General features: G+C 47.9%; 1 protein-coding gene across 4 annotated transcripts in view; it reads left to right on the plus strand.

Moving 5' to 3' along the window:
* Window positions 1-20,147, plus strand: part of LOC135556185 (3',5'-cyclic-AMP phosphodiesterase 4B-like) — a 197,192-nt gene extending 177,045 nt beyond the window's left edge. For 3 of the 4 annotated variants that reach the window (XM_064989176.1, XM_064989177.1, XM_064989178.1), the window contains 7 exons: window positions 10,488-10,581; window positions 13,995-14,284; window positions 14,434-14,598; window positions 15,346-15,445; window positions 15,575-15,852; window positions 16,511-16,693; window positions 16,834-20,147. In XM_064989176.1, the coding sequence (XP_064845248.1) occupies window positions 10,488-10,581; window positions 13,995-14,284; window positions 14,434-14,598; window positions 15,346-15,445; window positions 15,575-15,852; window positions 16,511-16,693; window positions 16,834-17,250 (1,527 nt within the window). In that variant the 3' untranslated portion in view covers window positions 17,251-20,147. Of the gene's footprint in view, window positions 1-4,426; window positions 4,632-10,487; window positions 10,582-13,994; window positions 14,285-14,433; window positions 14,599-15,345; window positions 15,446-15,574; window positions 15,853-16,510; window positions 16,694-16,833 lie in introns of those variants that run through there. The other variant, XM_064989179.1, reaches the window with a different exon arrangement.
* Window positions 20,148-20,811: the final 664 nt, after the last annotated feature.

Here is a 20,811-nt window from a genome sequence, read left to right on the forward strand (position 1 = left end):
CTCATGTGCAAATCAGCTGCATATTTGTTTGCAAGTTAGTTAACCACTGTATCTCACAGAAACAATGTGCAATTTTCCATAAAAATATGTCCTGCTCAATTCAATGCAATTTCATGTTTGCAATTTCATAGCAAGAGAGTGTTTGTGGAGTACTGCGTCTTTGGGTAAATGGAGAGTGTGTGTGTGTGTACTTGTCTTCCTACCTTATCAGGACCCAAATGTCATAGCAGTTAGGTTAGGGTTAGGGTTTTGGGGGTTAAGGTTAAGGAGTAGGGTTAGTGTTATGTTTAGGGTTAGAGAAACTATGATTTGATTTTATGGTCAAACATTTTTACTCCCCAAAAAGTCCAGAAATGTCCCGAAAATAAAAAAGATGCCTAGGACCCTTGGACTGTGTGACTGTCTTCCTGTCTCCTTCCTGGTACCCGCTCAGACCAGACTACAATAGACCTCCCAGAATGCCTTGGGGCAGGGTTAATGGCCCTGTTTATTTGGCCCATTGCTGACGTCATCAGGACACACACAGGACAGAAGGGACTTTTACGAAAGACAATGGAGGAGCTTGCATGCGCACACACACACACACACACACACACACACACACACATTTCATAGGGACTGACTGACTGACAGACGATACAGACTTAGAAAGTTATTGTCGCTGGGCAAATGAGGTTTAGTCACTTAACAGACACTGAACAACTGACAGATTATTGATTCAAACTCATTCACCTTGGTTGAAAAAAAGCCAAAAACAAGAAACACACGAGCCAGACTGAGAAGCCGTCCCAGCCTAAACAGTCACATGGACAGACTGAATGACTGGGCGCCAGACAGACTGAGGGAGGAGTCACTGATGGATGCTGATTCAAACTGTTCTGATTCAGGTTTCAGAATATCCCTGAATCTTTCATATAGTGTGTTGATTCAGTTCCCTGTCTTCAGCGGAATCTCCTTGTGTTGATTCAGTTCCCTGACTTCAGAGGAATCTCCCTGTGCTGATTCAATTCCCTGCTTTAAGATGAAACTCCTTGTGTTGATTCAGTTCCCTGACTTCAGATGAATCTCCCTGTGCTGATTCAGTTCCCTGTCTTCAGAGGATTCTCACTGTGATGATTAAGTTCCCTGTCTTCAGAGGAATCTCCCTGTGCTGATTCAGTTCCCTGTCTTCAGAGGATTCTCCCTGTGCTGATTCAGTTCCCTGACTTCAGAGGAATCTCACTGTGATGATTCAGTTCCCTGACTTCAGATGAATCTCCCTGTGATGATTCAGTTCCCTGACTTCAGATGAATCTCCCTGTGCTGATTCAGTTCCCTGTCTTCAGAGGAATCTCCCTGTGCTGATTCAGTTCCCTGTCTTCAGATGAATCTCCCTGTGTTGATTCAGTTCCCTGACTTCAGAGGAATCTACCTGTGTTGATTCAGTTCCCTGACTTCAGAGGAATCTCCCTGTGTTGATTCAGTTCCCTGACGTCAGAGGAATCTCCCTGTGCTGATTCAGTTCCCTGTCTTCAGAGGATTCTCCCTGTGTTGATTCAGTTCCCTGACTTCAGAGGAATCTCCCTGTGTTGATTCAGTTCCCTGACTTCAGAGGATTCTCCCTGTGTTGATTCAGTTCCCTGACTTCAGAGGAATCTCCCTGTGCTGATTCAGTTCCCTGACTTCAGAGGATTCTCCCTGTGCTGATTCAGTTCCCTGACTTCAGAGGAATCTCCCTGTGCTGATTCAGTTCCATGACTTCAGAGGATTCTCCCTGTGCTGATTCAGTTCCCTGACTTCAGAGGAATCTCCCTGTGTTGATTCAGTTCCTTGTCTTCAGATGAATCTCCCTGTGTTGATTCAGTTCCCTGTCTTCAGAGGATTCTCCCTGTGCTGATTCAGTTCCATGACTTCAGAGGATTCTCCCTGTGCTGATTCAGTTCCCTGACTTCAGAGGAATCTCCCTGTGCTGATTCAGTTCCATGACTTCAGAGGATTCTCCCTGTGCTGATTCAGTTCCCTGACTTCAGAGGAATCTCCCTGTGTTGATTCAGTTCCCTGACTTCAGATGAATCTCCCTGTGTTGATTCAGTTCCTTGTCTTCAGATGAATCTCCCTGTGCTGATTCAGTTCCCTGACTTCAGAGGATTATCCCTGTGTTGATTCAGTTCCCTGTCTTCAGAGGATTCTCCCTGTGTTGATTCAGTTCCCTGTCTTCAGAGGATTCTCCCTGTGTTGATTCAGTTCCCTGTCTTCAGAGGATTCTCCCTGTGCTGATTCAGTTCCCTGTCTTCAGAGGATTCTCCCTGTGTTGATTCAGTTCCCTGTCTTCAGAGGATTCTCCCTGTGTTGATTCAGTTCCCTGACTTCAGATGAATCTCCCTGTGCTGATTCAGTTCCCTGTCTTCAGATGAATCTCCCTGTGCTGATTCAGTTCCCTGACTTCAGAGGATTCTCCCTGTGCTGATTCAGTTCTCTGACTTCAGATGAATCTCCCTGTGCTGATTCAGTTCCCTGACTTCAGAGGAATCTCTCTGTTTTGATTCAGTTCCCTGACTTCAGAGGATTCTCCCTGTGCTGATTCAGTTTCCTGTCTTCAGAGGTTTCTCCCTGTGTTGATTCAGTTCCCTGACTTCAGAGGAATCTCCCTGTGTTGATTCAGTTCCCTGTCTTCAGAGGATTCTCCCTGTGCTGATTCAGTTCCCTGTCTTCAGAGGATTCTCCCTGTGTTGATTCAGTTCCCTGACTTCAGAGGATTCTCCCTGTGTTGATTCAGTTCCCTGTCTTCAGATGAATCTCCCTGTGCTGAATCAGTTCCCTGTCTTCAGAGGATTCTCACTGTGCTGATTCAGTTCCCTGTCTTCAGAGGATTCTCACTGTGCTGATTCAGTTCCCTGTCTTCAGAGGAATCTCCCTGTGTTGATTCAGTTCCCTGACTTCAGATGAATCTCCCTGTGCTGATTCAGTTCCCTGACTTCAGAGGATTCTCCCTGTGTTGATTCAGTTCCCTGTCTTCAGAGGATTCTCCCTGTGTTGATTCAGTTCCCTGTCTTCAGAGGATTCTCCCTGTGTTGATTCAGTTCCCTGACTTCAGAGGATTCTCCCTGTGTTGATTCAGTTCCCTGACTTCAGAGGAATCTCCCTGTGTTGATTCAGTTCCCTGACTTCAGAGGAATCTCCCTGTGCTGATTCAGTTCTCTGACTTCAGAGGAATCTCCCTGTGTTGATTCAGTTCCCTGTCTTCAGAGGATTCTCCCTGTGTTGATTCAGTTCCCTGTCGTCAGAGGATTCTCCCTGTGTTGATTCAGTTCTCTGACTTCAGAGGAATCTCCCTGTGCTGCGCTGAGGGCCATACTGGTTCTGCTTAGCCATTATTTGGGCCATTGTGATGAGAGATAAGATAACATAAGACACTCATGGGCCAGACCCGTAGTCCAACACACGGTAGGGAGAGGTTATCTTAAAATCCATTGTTTCTGTACCGTTAGATACCCCACTGACCCCATTGAACCGTCTTTGTGCGTGGTCGAGACACTGAATCAAGACCGTCTCCTTTGCCTTGCTTATACTGTACACTGAAGTGTATTTTTTAATGTAGACAACTTTCACAGAGTAGCATTGAGCATGATGCCAGCTGCATTCACTGGCATGAAGAGAATACAAATGTGTCTTAGAATACGGTTTCAGATGACGTTGGAGACAACATTCTTGAAGATCTGACAGCATTTGAAACCTAAGTAAAGGGCGGTGAAAGTCTTCAGTTATGACATTTAGACTGATTCCGGTAAAACACCCAAGGTAAAGTGCATCGAACTTTGTCCGTGTCTGTCTGTCTGTCTCTATGACTGTATTGGATTGCCTGTAAGTGATGTGCTCTTGCTCAGACTTGCATCTTCCGTGTAGGAGTCAAGAACAATTAGAAGTTTGACTGTTCCTTTCCCCCCCCCGAGTCAGGGTTTCAAACTCTCACCTCTATTAGTTTCAACAGGTCAAATCAGGAGAGGTAGGTTATCATTTTATTTACTTTGAATCGGCTTTTCAAGGAAACGCACTGTTTGGACTGACAACAGGAATATCAGAATGATCATGATATTGTTAGCAGTGTTACTGACAGTGTAAACAATGCCACCCTGATGCTGGCTGCTGCAACTCTGGGTTAGAGAACAGGCAGTAGACTGTCAGGGGGAGAGAGGCAGAACTACCCGAGAGGGTGTGTGTGTGTGTGCGTGTGTGTGTGTGTGTGTGTGTGTGTGTGTGCGTGTGTGTGTGTGTGTGTGTGTGTGTGTGTGTGTGTGTGTGTGTGTGTGTGTGTGTGTGTGTGTGTGTGTGTGTGTGTGTGTGTGTGTGTGTGTGTGCGTCGAGCAGAAGTCACACACGCACTCACACACCCAGCTCCCTCGCAATAAGAGTAGGCAAGCCCAAGCACCCAACTCAAAGTGAGTCAGTAGAGCTATCGCGTTTCCTCACCCTCCCCACGTCATAGTCTGAGGCTTGGCCCTTACTCACAGTTTCAGTACATACAGACGCTGCTTCCGCGAGCCCCGGCACTCTGCAGGACTAAACCCAACCAAGCTGCTCATACACACAAGATGGGAGCCTGCTGCCTGGAAAAGAAAGAGAGAAAGTTAGGGAAACTTAACGGTTGGAGAAAGGTAAAGTTCAAATTCTTTTGGAATTGGTTACTTGTTGACGCTTTTTCCTATTTTGAAGCTTTTAAGTGGACTTTTCTGATCTATTTTGGAGTGGAAATCTATTGGCGTATTCATACTGAAGACTTAAGTTCTTTTTCACATCATATACGGTTGCTTTGGGGTTTTGCCATTGCTGTATGGTAGAGGCCTATGCCGAGTTGAGTTTTATTTGATGCTGCTTTTAACCAAGTCTTGGGGAAAGTTATTTCTCTGCCTGCAAGTCTTTATAATTATAGTTTGTGTACACTTGGGCTATTTGGTAAGATTTTGAGAAGTACACCAATATAAATGGATGTAATGCTGGTCCTTTGTCATGACTGGACTGACGAAAGCAGAGCGCACCACTGGTCAGAGCTGCAGTCATGGATGAATCGGGCTGCCAGTGCCCTGCAGATAGAGTCTTTGTGGGTCTGTCAGTTGAGTTTCTGTGCTATGGCTTTCAGTGTTCACTGATACGTTTTTATCAGTGAAATATTAACGTAGACCTTTTGAGTCCTTTTGAGAGTTTGTGAGACAGCTGTTTGCTGGAGATGCTTAAAGTTTTACTTTAGCTTTTCAATGTTCATGGAATATATTTCAATCTGAATTCCTTAATTGATAGAATAACAAAGACGTCACCCCACCTTTGTTTAGGTAAAAAAATAAAATAATTAAGGATGGTTGTGGAGAAATGTACCCATACTCAAATAATTCAAAGCAAGAGTTACGCTACCAATCACTGATCATCCATGATATCAAAACGGTCGTTTGAACTATGTTTTGAGGCTATACAGTGTTTGCTTGCATTTACTTTGTATACAAAAATTGAAGTATGACAAGCTTCTGATTGGGTACAACAGTTTGAACAACAAAAAAAAGAAAAGAAAAAGAAAATGGACATAACATGGATTCTAGCTTCAAGGACATTGTTGTTGTTGTCCTCTGAAATGTCCTCCATCATTCCGTTTATCCGGAGAATCTGCATGTCTCCAAACCAAGTTGCTGAGTGATCGAGGAAAGTGGCCTGCTCGATACGTGGTGCTTCCATCTCTTCCTAATACCACCTGCCAATGTCCCCGTGAGCCATGAGGTGGTTTCTTGTCAGATTTGTGAAAGAGTCGACATGTGAATACGGTGCGGAGGTGTTGAACTCCTACGTCTAAAGGCCACGATGAGTGGGTTTAGTGCAGCGTATCTAAAGGATCTCTCTGTAGGTTGAGATGGGGCTGCCAGACACAAGTGAAAACCACCCGGAGCTCTCTGACAGCCTGCACTGACGGGACATTCAACCCGGTGTCAGATTTGAGTGACTTGCCTTGTCGTTTCTTTATTTGTTTCCAACTCTCTTTTTCTCGTTAATCACCTATTTCCCCCTTTCTCTTGTATCATGCAGTTCGCCAATTCCTCTGATGATCTTGTTTGTGGGCTAATGACGGCATGCCTATGTGCACACGTGCAGACACGCTTACTCACGCACGCACACACACACACAGACACACGTTGACATCGCAGCCAGAGCCAGTCGCTTGTGAGTCGTCAGAGGCAGTGTGGATTCAGGCTCTGTGGGGTTGGTCTCTAAGCTTACTGCCCTCGTCCCTGAGGAAACACATGTCACTGTCTATGTTGCCCCATCATAACCACTGTGTAATCCCTGTGCGCCATATGTTTGCCAAGGCCGGGGAATCAAGCGCAACTTAATAAGATTACTTGGCACTGAAGTCATGTGCGATTTAAAATCATACTATTGCGTGACGTTTGACAAAACCGTGCTATTTTACTCTGCAAATTCCCCATCTTGAGCAGGAGTCATATTTTCACTTCTATGGAAGGAGGGTTAAATTCAACAATGTTAACTTAGCTGAGAAGTTAAGCAGTGGACTAACTGTTGGTCTGTTCAGCTGACAATATGAGGACACAGTGTCCACTAGTGGCGGAAAGAGGACATGAAATTACATATTGAGTTTGGAGATCCTCTGTGGCCATCAGTGGTGTTATAAACTCATTTCAAAAGATGCCACAAGACATGCACTGTCCTGTACATCCCTATCTGCCAGTCTTCCCGTCGGCCTGCCTGCCTGTCGGTCTGTCTGCCTTTCGGTCTGCCTGCCTGCCTGTCGGTCTGTCTGTTTGCTTGATTGTATGCCTGCCTGTCTGTATGCCTGACTGCTATCCACTGTGTCCTGTCCTATAGGATCAAATCTGAATGGAGGGACTTTTTTCACACCGAAATGCCATCACCATTCAGTTCTATACTGGCTCTGCTGCAAAGGCTTCTGGGAAACACAGCAGCTCCCTGCTGGATCTCCCCCACCCCTTGCGGCTAGAGGGGAGGGAGGCAGGGGAGTGAGAGACTGAAGAGTAGAGAGAGTAGAGAGAGAGCGAGAAGAGAGAGATAGAGAGAGCTTCCGTCAGACCTCTCTGAGCCCATTCTCTGTGTCAGAGGCCACAGCCTATCTGAATGAAGCATCAACACTCAGCTCATCAAATATTAACATCAACTCTCATTCTCATTTACAGTCAGCTCATAGAGATTAATAGAGACAACCTTGGGTGGTGGATAACTAAACAGATCAACACTGAGAGAGAGGGGAGGAGGGGGAGAGATGCAGTAGTGATGCAGCACACACAGAGGGCTGTATGGGCTGGGGTGTGTATATGGGCTGGGGTGTGTATATGGGCTGGGGTGTGTGTATGGTACAGGGATGTGACAAGTGCTGTGTGTTCAGCAGAGCTGTTGTTGAGTCCTGATGAGCGGAGGCCGCAGTGTCGTTGTTTTAGCTGTGGTTGTTCCTTTCTCCACCACCTCGCAGAGACATCCCCCGCTGTTATAGTCCTCATATTATGTGGTATGCAGTGTATTATATAACGAGGGCTTCTTCTCATTTTTTTATATTTTTTTGTCTCCCTTTCCTTTCCGCCACCCTCCTCCCCTTCTCTGGTTCGCCCGTCTCTGCAACAGGAGGATCTGTTGGACGCTTTGATCTCTCGCCTCGTCATTCCCAGTGCAGTGTTCCGCTCGCTCATCGGAGACTCCTGGGAAGGTTGTGCCTGCCGTTTCCTACAGACGAGCGCTTACATGAGAACACTCAGTTTCACAATCGTGGATAGTCCTCTCGCCGTACTGGGGGATTGTTTCACGACAAGCAATGAGAAGCCTTGCCGAGGAGGAAAGACAACTGAAACTATATTGAGGTCTTCCTGAATAGGCCTGGTTCCATTTCAAATAACACGCATCCCAATTACACAGTCAGTTGAAATGATAGCTTTTTGCGGATGGCCTCCGGCCTTTGCCTGTCTGTTTGCTTGTTTACATCTGCTCCTCCAAGGGCAGCCAACCCCATTGATCGTAGGAGGGAGGGAGGGAGGGAGAGGGAGAGGGAGAGGGAGAGAGAGAGAGAGAGAGAGAGAGAGAGAGAGAGAGAGAGAGAGAGAGGGAGGGAGGGAGGGAGGGAGGGAGGGAGGGAGGGAGGGAGAGACCAAGATTAATGACACTGTTGGGAAGTGGCAGCAGGGAGAGAAATTGACATGTAAGTGGCTGAGAGTGAGGGAGAGGTGGAATGAAAGAGGGGAGGAACTAGTGCTTTTCACTCAGCAGTAGAACCACTGGTGTGTCCTTGTGACGGCGGGGCTGCCTCGCTAGTGTTCGGAGGGGGAAACCTCTCGCTGAAACAGCAGCCAGCCAGCCGCACCACTCTCTCTGGTCACGTGACACTGTTGCCAGGGCGTTGGGATGTTCTGGTAATTGGTGTACACAGACAGAGTGGAGGAAAGAGGGAGAGAGAGAGAGAGTTGGGGGCTGATCTGATGTCAACCCAAATTGGTGAAGGATGCAATTATCTACCATTCTCTCTCTTTGGTGTTTTCTCTCGCTTTTCTCTCACTCCACGGTTGTGTAAAAATAGCCTGCCACGGATACCATGACAACCTCTCATGTTATTATGGGCTGTGGATAATGAACAGCCACTGTGGTCCTGCTGACACATGTCAGGCAATAGAAAGAGAGAAACCGTGCCCTTCCTTCTCATTTCACCCACTACTGCGTAAGGTACATTTACACATGCAATCCCCCATGCCTCCCTCAAATACTGTATTAAAAATGGCTGAATGGCAGCACTAGTCTGTGGTCCTCTTGCAGACAGATAAGAAATAGAGGCTTTCCTCATCCTTGCTTATGTCAGGGAGGAGGGAAGTGGGTTATCTGCAGTGGCAGGGCTGCAGAGGAGAGGAGGGGGAAGAGAGGAGAGGAGGATAGAGAAGAAGAGAGCTCCTGTATCCTGTATCCCTGGCTCCCATTCCTACCCCTCCCCACTGCCGGGCTGTGCTGCTGGGGGCTCCCCCCCCCCCCTCCGCTCTGCTTTGCTCCGCTTTCTGCCAAATCATGTGCGCTGTGTGCAGCATGTTGCTGGGGATGGTAGACTAAAAGCAGAGGGGGGGGGGGACAGAGAGAGAGAGAAATGGAGGGAGGGAGAGAGCTGCAGCAGTGAGAGTGGAGATAGATGAATACAGCAGAGGAAGCCCCCCCCCCACTCCAGTCAGATGAGCATCGCAGTGCTTTTCAGTTTTTTCTTCTCCTAGTCCTCTCTCCATCCCAGTGTTTTTTCCCTCCTCCCCTGTCTATTATTCAGCAGTGCTCAGAGCCCCCCCCTAGCTCAGATCTAGCTCATAACTCCATAGCCCCAGCTGCCGCCCAGCTCTGTGGATCTCCTAGCCCAGGACGGAGCTCCTTACCCTGGCTACAACACCTAGCCTGCTCCCCTCTCTTCTTACCTAGACATGGAGACCCTCACTGAGACGTCTGCTGAGAGAGAGAGCGACCAGTCATCTTTATCTAGCTGTTCTATTAGCCGTTGAGCCACAACACCAAGGGAGCAGAGAAGAGGAGAGAAGAGGGGGATTTTTTTTTTTTTTGGCACTAAAGGAGTCCCGTTCATCTGCCTCGCTCTATTTTACCGCGGTGGATTACAGTGCTGCTACGGCCGTTGCTGCTGCTGGCTCTCTGTCCTGTAGGGAGGGAAAAACGGGGTCCAAAATGCCTGAAGTGAACTACCTGTTGTCTGTGTCTTGGGGTTACATTAAGGTGTGTTTTGTGCCATTAGCTCACATTGCTGCTTGGGATAACATGACATTACTCTGTGTTTTGGTGTTTGAGCTGTTGTAGTATTTTGGTGGTCTCTGTGTTCTAGAGCTGTGTAGTTGGGTTGTGGTCGTGTTCTATCCAGTGTGATGGCCGTGCGGTCTGATAGAACAGAACTGGTGTTATTTAGCTGGGCTGCGTCTCCATCTTGCCTGCAGCTCTTCAGAACAGAATAGCGTTGCTGTGGATGGGGCTAGAGATCTCCCTCTCTTTCTCTCTCTCTCTCTCTCTCTCTCTCTCTCTCTCTCTCTCTCTCTGAAAAACACACACAGACAGATGCTGCTGCAGTGGTGGTGCTTCCCCACATTCCCATGCAGATCCTGTGTCGTATGCACGGTTTTCCTCATAGACTGTATAATAATACAGGGTTTTATACATTGCAGACTTGCAGAATTTCCCCTTGCAATATGAACCATAAAGCATGAACGTGAAACCAGATGAATCTGCACTGTATAATACGATGCTCAAGGGGTTTTAGTTGTTATATGAAAACAATCAAATTGTTATTTTCCAACTCCCTTTTGTACTGATTCTGTGTAACGTCTCGAGATTTGTTTCGAGATTGTGTTTAATGTTTGTATAAAGCTTGACTGAGCATACAGTAATGTTTTTTTTTTCCATGGAATCTTCCAGCACCATCATTTCTTCCAGGTTTTCCAGTAGTTTCCAGGATCCTGACCTTTTCCCCCTCTTTTTGTCCCCAGTTCAAGAGAATGTTGAATCGGGAGCTGACACACCTATCAGAGATGAGTCGCTCCGGCAACCAGGTGTCCGAGTTCATCTCCAACACCTTCCTAGGTAAAGCCCTGATCACACACACACACACACACACACACACACACACACACACACACACACACACACACTCTCTTCTCATTTGGTCAGCGTTTCACAAACTCGGTCCTGGGCCCCCGCTGGGCGCACGTTTTGGTTTTTGCCCTAGCACTACACAGCTGATTCAAATGATCAACGCTTGATGATTAGTTTATGATTTGAATCAGCTGTGTAGTGCTAGGGCAAAAACCAAAACGTGCACCCAGCGGGGGCCCCAGGACCGAGTTTGTGAAACCCTGCATTAGGTCAATTCATTTGCTTTTGATGCCTGACTGTTCCCACCCACTACTTATAGCCTTCTTAAAACACATTTTAATACACCCACACAGATGCATATATGTGTGCAATATACCGCAATGTGTCTGTGGGGTTCTCCCTCCATTTTGTCTGGCTGAGGCTGGCTGTCTGCTTGTTGCTGGCGTGTACTGCAAAACACTGCATCGACTCTGGTTGATCTGTTTATGACACGTCCTGCCGCTCTAAACGCCTATCCAAACGAAATCAGAGAGGAAAAGCTTGAAGCTTTGAGATGGTTCGCTGGCGACGCACTTCATAGTGAGGTGCCTCTGCTGCTGGGTGATTGACAGCTGAGATTTCCAGGCAACATCATAGCCGGCGGATAGACAGATTGCGAGAGAGAGAGAGAGAGAGAGAGAGAGAGAGAGAGAGAGAGAGAGAGAGAGGTAGTTGGAGGTTCCAGTCGTGACTCTGTGGATGCCTCCCAAAATGCACCCTGTTCATTATATAGTGCGCTACATACGCAATAGGGTGCCTGTTGGGACACAGTGTGATTGAAGAGAAAGGACAATATGGTTGTCCGTGGCGTGCTAGCTATCTGCGTATGTCCTGTACCATGTGTGATGCGCCGCCATCCGAATCCAGTCCTATTGAGTCGAAAGTGGAGGGGATTCTCCCACTGCAGCGTCTTGAGCGAGAGAAGATGGGGGAGAGATTGGGAGGGGGGAAATGGGGAGTGATGGAGGGACCGGTGTTCCGCAGTAGAGGTGCGGCGGGGGCACAGTGGAACCCCCTCATGAAAACTGAGCAGCCCATTCAGTGACTCATCCCCATGTTAATGTGTCTCTCGCTTTCTTTGCCCCCGTCCCCTCTCGCTCCCCCCCCATCTCTCCATGCCAGAGGAAGTGAGTGCGTAGATCAGACACAGATGGGAGATGGGAGTTTCTACCTTTCTACCGCTCCATAGTTCCCTGTGGGACGGAGCAGTGGGAGTGGGTTAGAGCTGGAGCTGGTCGGCTCCATGTTAAAATGGGAAAGAGAAGCAGAGGGAAGCACTGGGAGACAGACAGCTGGTAGTTTGTCCTGAGCTCACCACTGACTGGGATGATATTTCTAATTATGTTACAGTTCATTGTTTCTTTAGAAGACAAAGGCAGGGCCTCCTGAGTGGCGCAGAGGTCTAAGGCACTGCATCGCAGCGCAAGCTGTGCCACTAGAGATGCTGGGTTCGAGTCCAGGCTCTGTCACTGCCGGCCGGTACCGGGAGACCCGTGGGGCGGCGCAGAATTGGCCAAGCGTCGTCCCTTGGCCGCACTAGTGACCCCTGTGGCGGACCGGGCGCAGGGCACACTGACACGATCGCCAGGTGTAAGGTGTTCCCTCCGACACTTTGGTGCGGCTGGCTTCCGGGTTAAGTGGGCATTGTGTCAAGAAGCAGAGTCCATACGAGAGTTGCAGCGATGAGACAAGACTGTAACTACCAATTGGACACCACGAAATTGGGGAGGAAAAGGGGTCCTAAAAAAATATATAGAAAAAACAAAGGCAAGGGGATAAAATGGTTGACATTTATGGCTGTCTTATTCAAGTCTCCCTCTCTACAACACACACAGACATCATGTTCCACCCATGTTGTTGTTCATATTGTCAAGTTATCCTGGGACATCTGGTTGATCCCTTTAAGTGCGTGCATCATATTGGGCAGCTCATCCCTGAGGGACTGTGAGTTGGAGATGATGGTGTGTGCGGTAGGGCCATTCACGTGCACTGGCTCCTCTCCTCCACAGCTGTCCACTCCACTCATCCCGTAACAACCTGGCGGACAGGGCTCTGTCCAGCTCGCTACCACAGTAACAGCCAGGCAGAACTCATTAAGGGGATTTAAAAGCCCAAATCCACCCACACACATGCTCTCTCTCTCTCTCTCTCTCGCTCTGGCATCTGACATTCAATGGGAGCATAATATGGAACAGGCTGGAGGGGATTCAGCATTTCAGAAAAATAAATGTGTGAGAAAGAGAGAGAGGGGGAAGCGAGAGATGGGAGAGAGAGACGTGACAGTCTAGTCTGGGTCTCAGAGGAAAGAGGTCATGTCAACACTCCACCTGCATGGAAAACGGTGAATTAGCAAAACCACTTCCGACAGACAGACAGACAGAGGCCATTATGTGAGGGTCCATACAAAACCCATTGAAAAATAGAACAACATTCTATGTCTATGACAACAACCTACTTCCCCTTCCATTCACAGAGTTCTGGTCCATTCTGTGTGTATGGGAATAGGAGAGTGGGCTCAGTGGCGTGTCTGAGCAGCTAGTAGACATCGCTTCACTGGTGATAATGACGGTGATAATGAACTACAGGACCCAGTGTGTTGCTCTTCCCCCTGTTTCCCCACGCGTCACTTTACAGAATGCTTAATCGCCCAGTCTCTATAATGACTGAAGGAGAAAAGAGGGAGAGAGAGAGGGGGATAGAGTGACAGTGATTATTTTAATTACAGCAGTGGTAATTGAATAACTCTCAGTGGAGGGAGGGCAGGATAGTTCAGCTGTGAGAGGGTCGACTGCAGAGGAGTGGGCGTATACTGTAAAGAGCCATGTATCACACCACTAGAGGATGTGATATCTCAAACACGTGGAGTTAAGACCACTGGGTGAGAGGAGGCACAGCACCCCCTTCCCTTTGCCTTTGCTTCTCAATGGGATTGTCTCGGTGGTATTATCAACGTATGGCCTTTTTGAGTCAAGGGAGCAGGAGCCGAGCAGGGGAGAGAAAGGACCACAGAGAGAACGCGTTACCGAGGGGACGTAGCAGGAGATCCAGATGGCAAGGGAGGAAGGAGAACGAGATGGATGGATGAATGAGTTTTTTCCTTTTAGCCTGTACAGGTGCATCCAGACCAGTGCACCTGGGACCCGGTACACAGGCAGAGTTCATTGCAATGACCTCACTAAACCGAATGTTCTCTGGCGGGGGAAGTGAAAGTAAACGGGTCATCTTACTCCCCTTTCCCTCCTCTCCTCTTTTGTCCTTCTCTCTGTGCTCACACACACACACACACACGCACGCACAAACATGTACAGAATGACACGGAGTATCCTAACCCCACCCCCCTGTTTTCTCTCTCTTCTCTCCAGACAAACAAAACGACATGGACATGCCGTCGGTGACGCCCAAGGAGAAGGCCGGCCGGGAAAAGAAGAAGAAGCAGCAGCTGATGATGACTCAGATCAGTGGAGTGAAGAAGGTCTCTCACGGACCCTCCCTCTCCAGCTCCTCCATCTCACGTTTCGGGGTCAAGACGGACAAGGAGGACATGCTCTCCAAGGAGCTGGAGGATCTGAATAAGTGGGGGTTGAACATCTTCACCGTGTCCGAGTACTCCGAACATAGACCGCTCACCTGTATCATGTACGCCATCTTCCAGGTAGGTTATAACTGGCTCCTACACACGCGCACACACCCCCACATGCACACATATGCATGGCAGGCGGGCACACGCACACACACAATATGTTACAGCTGTACGTCTTGTACCGAAAACAGTACTGACTCATATCCTCGTGTCCCCTGCAGGAGAGAGACCTGCTGAAGACGTTTAAGATCCCGACGGAGACGTTTGTGGCGTACATGATGACCCTGGAGGACCACTACCATGGAGACGTGGCCTACCACAACAGCCTCCACGCGGCAGACGTGGCCCAGTCCACACACATCCTGCTCTCCACCCCTGCCCTCGACGTAAGCTTAAGTCAGCACGTCCCTCAGGAAATAAATCCCAGCCCCACACCCTACCCTTCACCATCCCACACCCATCTGAGCTCATTGAACTCCGGCCTTAGTGTGCGCTCGCCGTACTCTCGCCCCAACCTATGAGTCCTATCGTAAATCTTCCCCGGGTTTTTAAGTTCAAACTTGAGCACCTTCCCGAGCATGCTTCCAAAGTCATCTTCCCTCAACCTGTAGACATAAACCATTCGTTTTCCTCCTTTTCTCCCTCTCTCCTTGCCCCCTCCCCCCTCACTCTCTTTCTCACTCCCGCCACACAATCTGTTCGTTCTCACAGCTCCTTTCCCTCCGTGGTTCTATAAATACAGTGGAACCTCATCCATGACGCAGTCTAACAGCACGACCCAGCCCTCAACGCGTCACAAGCCACTCTCTTCTTTTTATACATTCACCCCATCCCTCCATCCATCCTGTTTATGGCCCCGTTCTCATAGCCAGCACACCCAGTGTCAAACCACTATGGCTGAGTGCCTATAGAGAGACAGAGACAAGGTTAACATAAGCTAGCCACCTCGCTAATGTAGGCCAGCGCAGTGTTTTTTTCCGCGACGTTGGCTGTTAGCGATAGCGCACACCGGGCCATGGGAATCAATGAGAGTGGGCTGTGCTGAGATGAGCTGTTCTCTGTGCCTGTTGCTTTGAGTTTTTTTTCTTCGCTTGAGACATTCTAAACCCCGGATCCTCTCCCTTTCAACGCAGGCGGTCTTCAGCGATCTGGAGATCTTGGCGGCCATCTTTGCTGCAGCCATCCATGATGTCGACCACCCGGGGGTGTCCAACCAGTTCCTCATTAATACCAGTGGGTCTCTCTACTACACCTGTTTACTGCGTACTTCTACTGAGAATAATATATCGATAATGTATAGCCATATCCATATTCATCGACGTAGTGCTGACCGAGTGACTCACTCTCCTCTGTCTTCCCCAGACTCTGAGCTGGCCCTGATGTACAACGATGAGTCCGTCTTAGAGAACCACCACCTGGCTGTGGGCTTCAAGCTGCTCCAGGGGGACAACTGTGACATCTTCCAGAACCTGACCAAGAAGCAGAGGCAGAGCCTGAGGAAGATGGTCATCGACATGGTCCTGGCCACTGACATGTCCAAGCACATGAGTCTGTTAGCGGACCTGAAGACCATGGTGGAGACCAAGAAGGTGACCAGCTCTGGGGTCCTGCTGCTGGACAACTACACCGACAGAATACAGGTGGGTTTATCCTGGTCGTCGTTCGGTCTCTTCCAGACCCTTCTCCTCTCCCTATTTGTATTGTAATAGCTCTAATTAGTGTCATTAAGGTGGCCTCCCACTGGCACCCCAAGTGGCGCGGTGGTCTAATGCACTACATCATAGTGCTAGCTGTGCCACTACAGATCCTGTTTCAAGTCCAGACCCATTGGGCGGTGCATAATTGGCCCAGTGTCGTCCGGGTTAGTGGAGGGCTTGGACAGCAGGGATGTTCTTGTCCCATTGCACACTAGCGACTTCTGTGGTGGGCCCAGGCTCAATGCACACTGAAAAGGTTAAGGGGGCGTTGTGTCAAGAAGCAGTGCGGCTTGGCTGGGTCGTGTGTCGGAGGACGCACGGCCCTCGGCCTTCGCATCCCCAGACTTTAACTACCAATTGGATACCACGAAATTGGGAAGGAAAAAGGGGTATATCTATTTTTTTTGTTTTGAAAGATGGCCTCCCACTGGGATGACCTCTGCTTCTTCACTTCATCTTCCTCTGCCTCCTCCCCTCTCTCCAACCCTGTTCACTGCCTCAATCTTTCTTCCCCTCTCTTTCTCCACTATCACCCCATATCACTCCCTCCTTCTACTTCTCCCTCTCTAACAGTTCTTCTCTCCGTCCGTCTCTCCATCAGGTGCTGAGGAACATGGTTCACTGTGCTGACCTGAGTAACCCGACCAAGTCCCTGGAGCTGTACCGTCAGTGGACCGACCGCATCATGGAGGAGTTCTTCCACCAGGGAGACAGGGAGAGGGAGAGAGGCATGGAGATCAGCCCCATGTGTGACAAACACACCGCTTCAGTAGAGAAAAGCCAGGTATGATATTGGACACATGCATATACACACACACACACACACACACACACACACACACACACACACACACACACACACACACACACACACATAGCATTCAAGCATACTCACCCCGTATTTTCCCACTGTCCTCTCTCCAGGTGGGCTTCATAGATTACATTGTCCACCCTCTGTGGGAGACTTGGGCTGACCTGGTTCACCCTGATGCCCAGGACATCCTGGACACTCTGGAGGACAACAGGAACTGGTACCAGAGCATGATCCCCCAGAGCCCCTCTCCTCCTTGGGCCACAGAGCAGGGGGATCAGGAGGGAGGCGAAGGGGGCCAGGGGGGAGACAAGTTCCAGTTTGAACTCACCCTGGAGGAGGAGGACTCTGAGGGTACAGAGAAAGATGAACAGAGCCAGGGGGATGAGGAGGAGGAGGAAGAGGATAGTCTGGGGGAGGCGTCTCGGTCTCCGGTAGACTACTCGGACTGTCAGGACCCCGAGGAATCCATGGTGCCCACGTCGTCCATAGAGATCATTACCCACGATGCATCACCCACAGACACATAATGGGCTCTGCTGCACCACGAAGGTGGTTGGTTTCATGTTTTAAACAGGAGAAATCCTGCAGCTGTGCTTTTTAACAAGCCCACGATGGGCTTAGTTTGAGCCCGGATGGGGCGTCAGTTTAACCCCACCCTATCCTTGCACTTGCGTTAGGAGCCGGCGACAGAGGGACAGTTTCAGTGGGGCGGCTACAAAGTTCTCAGGAAAAATGCTGCAAACATTTTGGACCTGACGGAACGGACAGGCCTCGAGGAAATGAAGGACTTGGGCCAATCTGGGAAATGGTTGTTTTTCCATCCAGACTGGCATCTGAAATGTTGACACTACTACTGAGAGAAGTTTTGTACCTTGTGACTTTTTTACGAAAATGGGATGTCAAGAGGTAGCGTTTGAACTACTGACGGATGGACGTTTGTTTGTATAGAGAGAGAAAACTGTTTACTTTTTTCCTGTACCATTTGTCAAAATACTTTTCTGTGTCTTTTTTACTATTGTCTTTTTAATCCTTTTTTTAATTTATTGAACACACTTTAGTATGTACGGGAAATGTTTGTTTTTTTCTAAAGAGTTAACCCGAAAGCTCAAGAGCAAAATCCTTTTTATATCTCAGACAAAGAGAACAGTCTTCCTTACTAGTATTGGGCAATAGAAGAAATCAAACTAACTTAGACAAACAGTTATTGGACAAACTCATCACATACTTAAAACATCTCATATTAAGATACCATTTCAATCCGAGCACAACATATATGTTTCTCTATGGAAATCCCGATTCACGTTACAAGTTACATTGTTGCTAGACTGTTGCTCCATGTGTCTGACCTTACTGTAGATGAACGGTAGGCAGATAGATCACTATAACTCAACAAAAAAAACAATTAGACCCATTTCTCCCCATCTAATCTGCTTCCCCTCATTCTCCTTGAAGGACCCCCCCCCCCCCATGGGTCAAATCCTGATAATACTCAGACTTCAATTTGGAAGGATATTTCTAGCTCCATCTCAAGGTATCCTGCTATTGTGTATTAATCCTTTTCGACCAAATGATTCCAGAACCCACCTGGTTCTGATGCTGTAACAAATCGAGGACCCGGCCAGATGATGAAAGGTGGCTAGGCGGCTGCCTGTGTAGAAGCCCAGTCACACCTTGGTTAGCTGTGTTATTCACGTTTTTTTTTTTTTTTTACAAACTCCTGACTCTGTGAATCTGACCCCTAAAACAATCAGGTCAGCTATTTCTTCCTCCACCAAAAAGGGAATAACCGAAGGAGGTGCTGCGTCTGCCCATTGACGTCAATCGAAACATTATTTTTTTCTCTCTCTTCCCTTCCCGCTAACTGTATCACATTTCCTGGCCGGCCCGGGGAGTTTATCAGGATTTGATCCGTTAGATGTAATCTTTAGAATAGATTTGGCACTTACAAACTGTAGAGTTTGTGCTTATTTTGAGAACAATAGGATGATAACCCACAGAAGGGTAACTAGAGATTTACGTGACAGAGATACCAAACCAAAAGGCCCCCGGACAGTGTAATTCACTGTATCTTTGGGTCAGCATTAAAACCATCCATGCCTGAAAATCTGCTAGGTAGATCTTCCCTTATAGGTCTCCATGACTGGTTTTCAGATATCACCAATCCTCCCTCCATTGTTCCCTTAGGTTTACTGACATACTCAAAGGTACTTCAACTGCCTTATTGACTATACCCTCACTCCAGCAGACTTACATGGCAATCGTGTGTGTCAGTGAGTGTGTGTGTGCGTGTGCGTGTACGAGTATCAGAAAGTGTGTTTGTGAGAGTGAGTGTGTGTGCGTCCGTGTAGCCTTTGCCACCTGGCCTGACCGGACTCCACACTCCTATTCCTGTTTGTCACTAGAGCTCAAGTTGGTCCTTTGCTGTTTATAACAGTGTATTTATTACTTTCAGCTGTACATAAGAATACTGTTTCAGTCAGTGTAAATCTATTTAAATGTATATGCACTTGCATTACCTGGAAGTTGGTGGTGTCTAGCGTGTTCAAGGCTCTGCGTCGGAGTCTTTTTTTAGATTCGTTATTATGATATTGTTTCCTTTTTTTTAAAATATATTATATCCTAAGTAAATATATTCACACAAATGTTTGAGTGCCCTGAGCAACAGCTAACGAGACATATACACAACCTGTAGGTTGACAACGCATAGAGAATATGTTAAACGACAGAGACCTGGGAAGAGCTCAAAAAAAATACAAACCCGCTGTGGCGTTTATACTGTAGTCTATCACTTAGGCTCGGTATCAATATCAGACCTACAAACCAAGACTCTCTGAGCAGCTTGTAGTAAGCTAGTAACCAGACTCCTCTGTATACAACATTTTGAATGCAGATGGCTGATTTTGGGGGTTCAGATCTACTGGTTCGACGGCAGCAGACAGAAACAACAGGAAGACAGACGCACACAGAACCAAGTGTCTTCGTCTTTACACCTCGCACGAACTTACTTATATGTGAAGTCGTTCAAGGGGATTATTGGTGGCATGCTACAATATCTCTGAGCACCCGCGTGATGAATCGTTACAAAAATGTGATCTTCTTGTAATTGAGCGTGCTAATGTGAACTAGTTTTATCTGACCAAAACTTGTTAGCAGTTTTGAAATTCAAAATTTGTCATCGGTATAACGTTGTTAATCTATGTTCAAGCTTTTGGTCTGAGTCGTTTCCAAGTGACTAGCCAGACTTAGCACTAATCTGCATGAGAGGTGGTTTTTATATGTCTGTTGAATACCTACCTACTGCGTTGCAGTTGCAGGCGGACATATTAAATGTTTCACACAATGTATGGTATAATATTGTATATTGTGTTCCAAGTATCTGAAAATCTGAAATACTTTTTCTAATTAAAAAAAAAACAAAGCATGACATATCTATCGTTGTCCTTATTTCACAGCAGTAGCACCAGCTCAGTCATCACATTAGATGTGTTTTAACTTGGCGAGACAGGCACGTGCCGCGACATTTCCTCCTGACAGACAGTCTGGTCCTTACAGGACATAAGGCCCACGGTGACACACTCGCTGTAGGAAACCAGTTCTCTTCATATTCCATGGTTCAAAGACTTTTTGAGTGTTATTGGTAAAGGTTGCCTCAGGGAGAGGCTGTTTCAGTCCTTGAAAGCAGAAGATCCACCTGTGGGTTTATCTAATGAGCCTCAGCCTGTCCTCAAGTCGTGATGTGCACCTCTTGGTTTGACCTTATAGACAACACAGGGACATACGGAGCACTTCAGTACACACACACACACACACACACACACACACACACACACACACACACACACACACACACACACACACACACACACACACACACACACACACACACACACACACACACACACACACACACACACACACACACACACAACACACACACACACACACACACACACACACACACACACACGCACACACACACACACACACACACACACACACACTTTGCAACCTCTCCTGACCTCACTCTTTGGGTGAATCTTCAAAGAGGAGTGTTTTTACAACACAACTCATTCTCTCATCTCACTCTC

This window comes from Oncorhynchus masou, chromosome 15 (genome assembly GCF_036934945.1).
Source record: "Oncorhynchus masou masou isolate Uvic2021 chromosome 15, UVic_Omas_1.1, whole genome shotgun sequence".
Taxonomy (NCBI): Eukaryota; Metazoa; Chordata; class Actinopteri; order Salmoniformes; family Salmonidae; genus Oncorhynchus; species Oncorhynchus masou.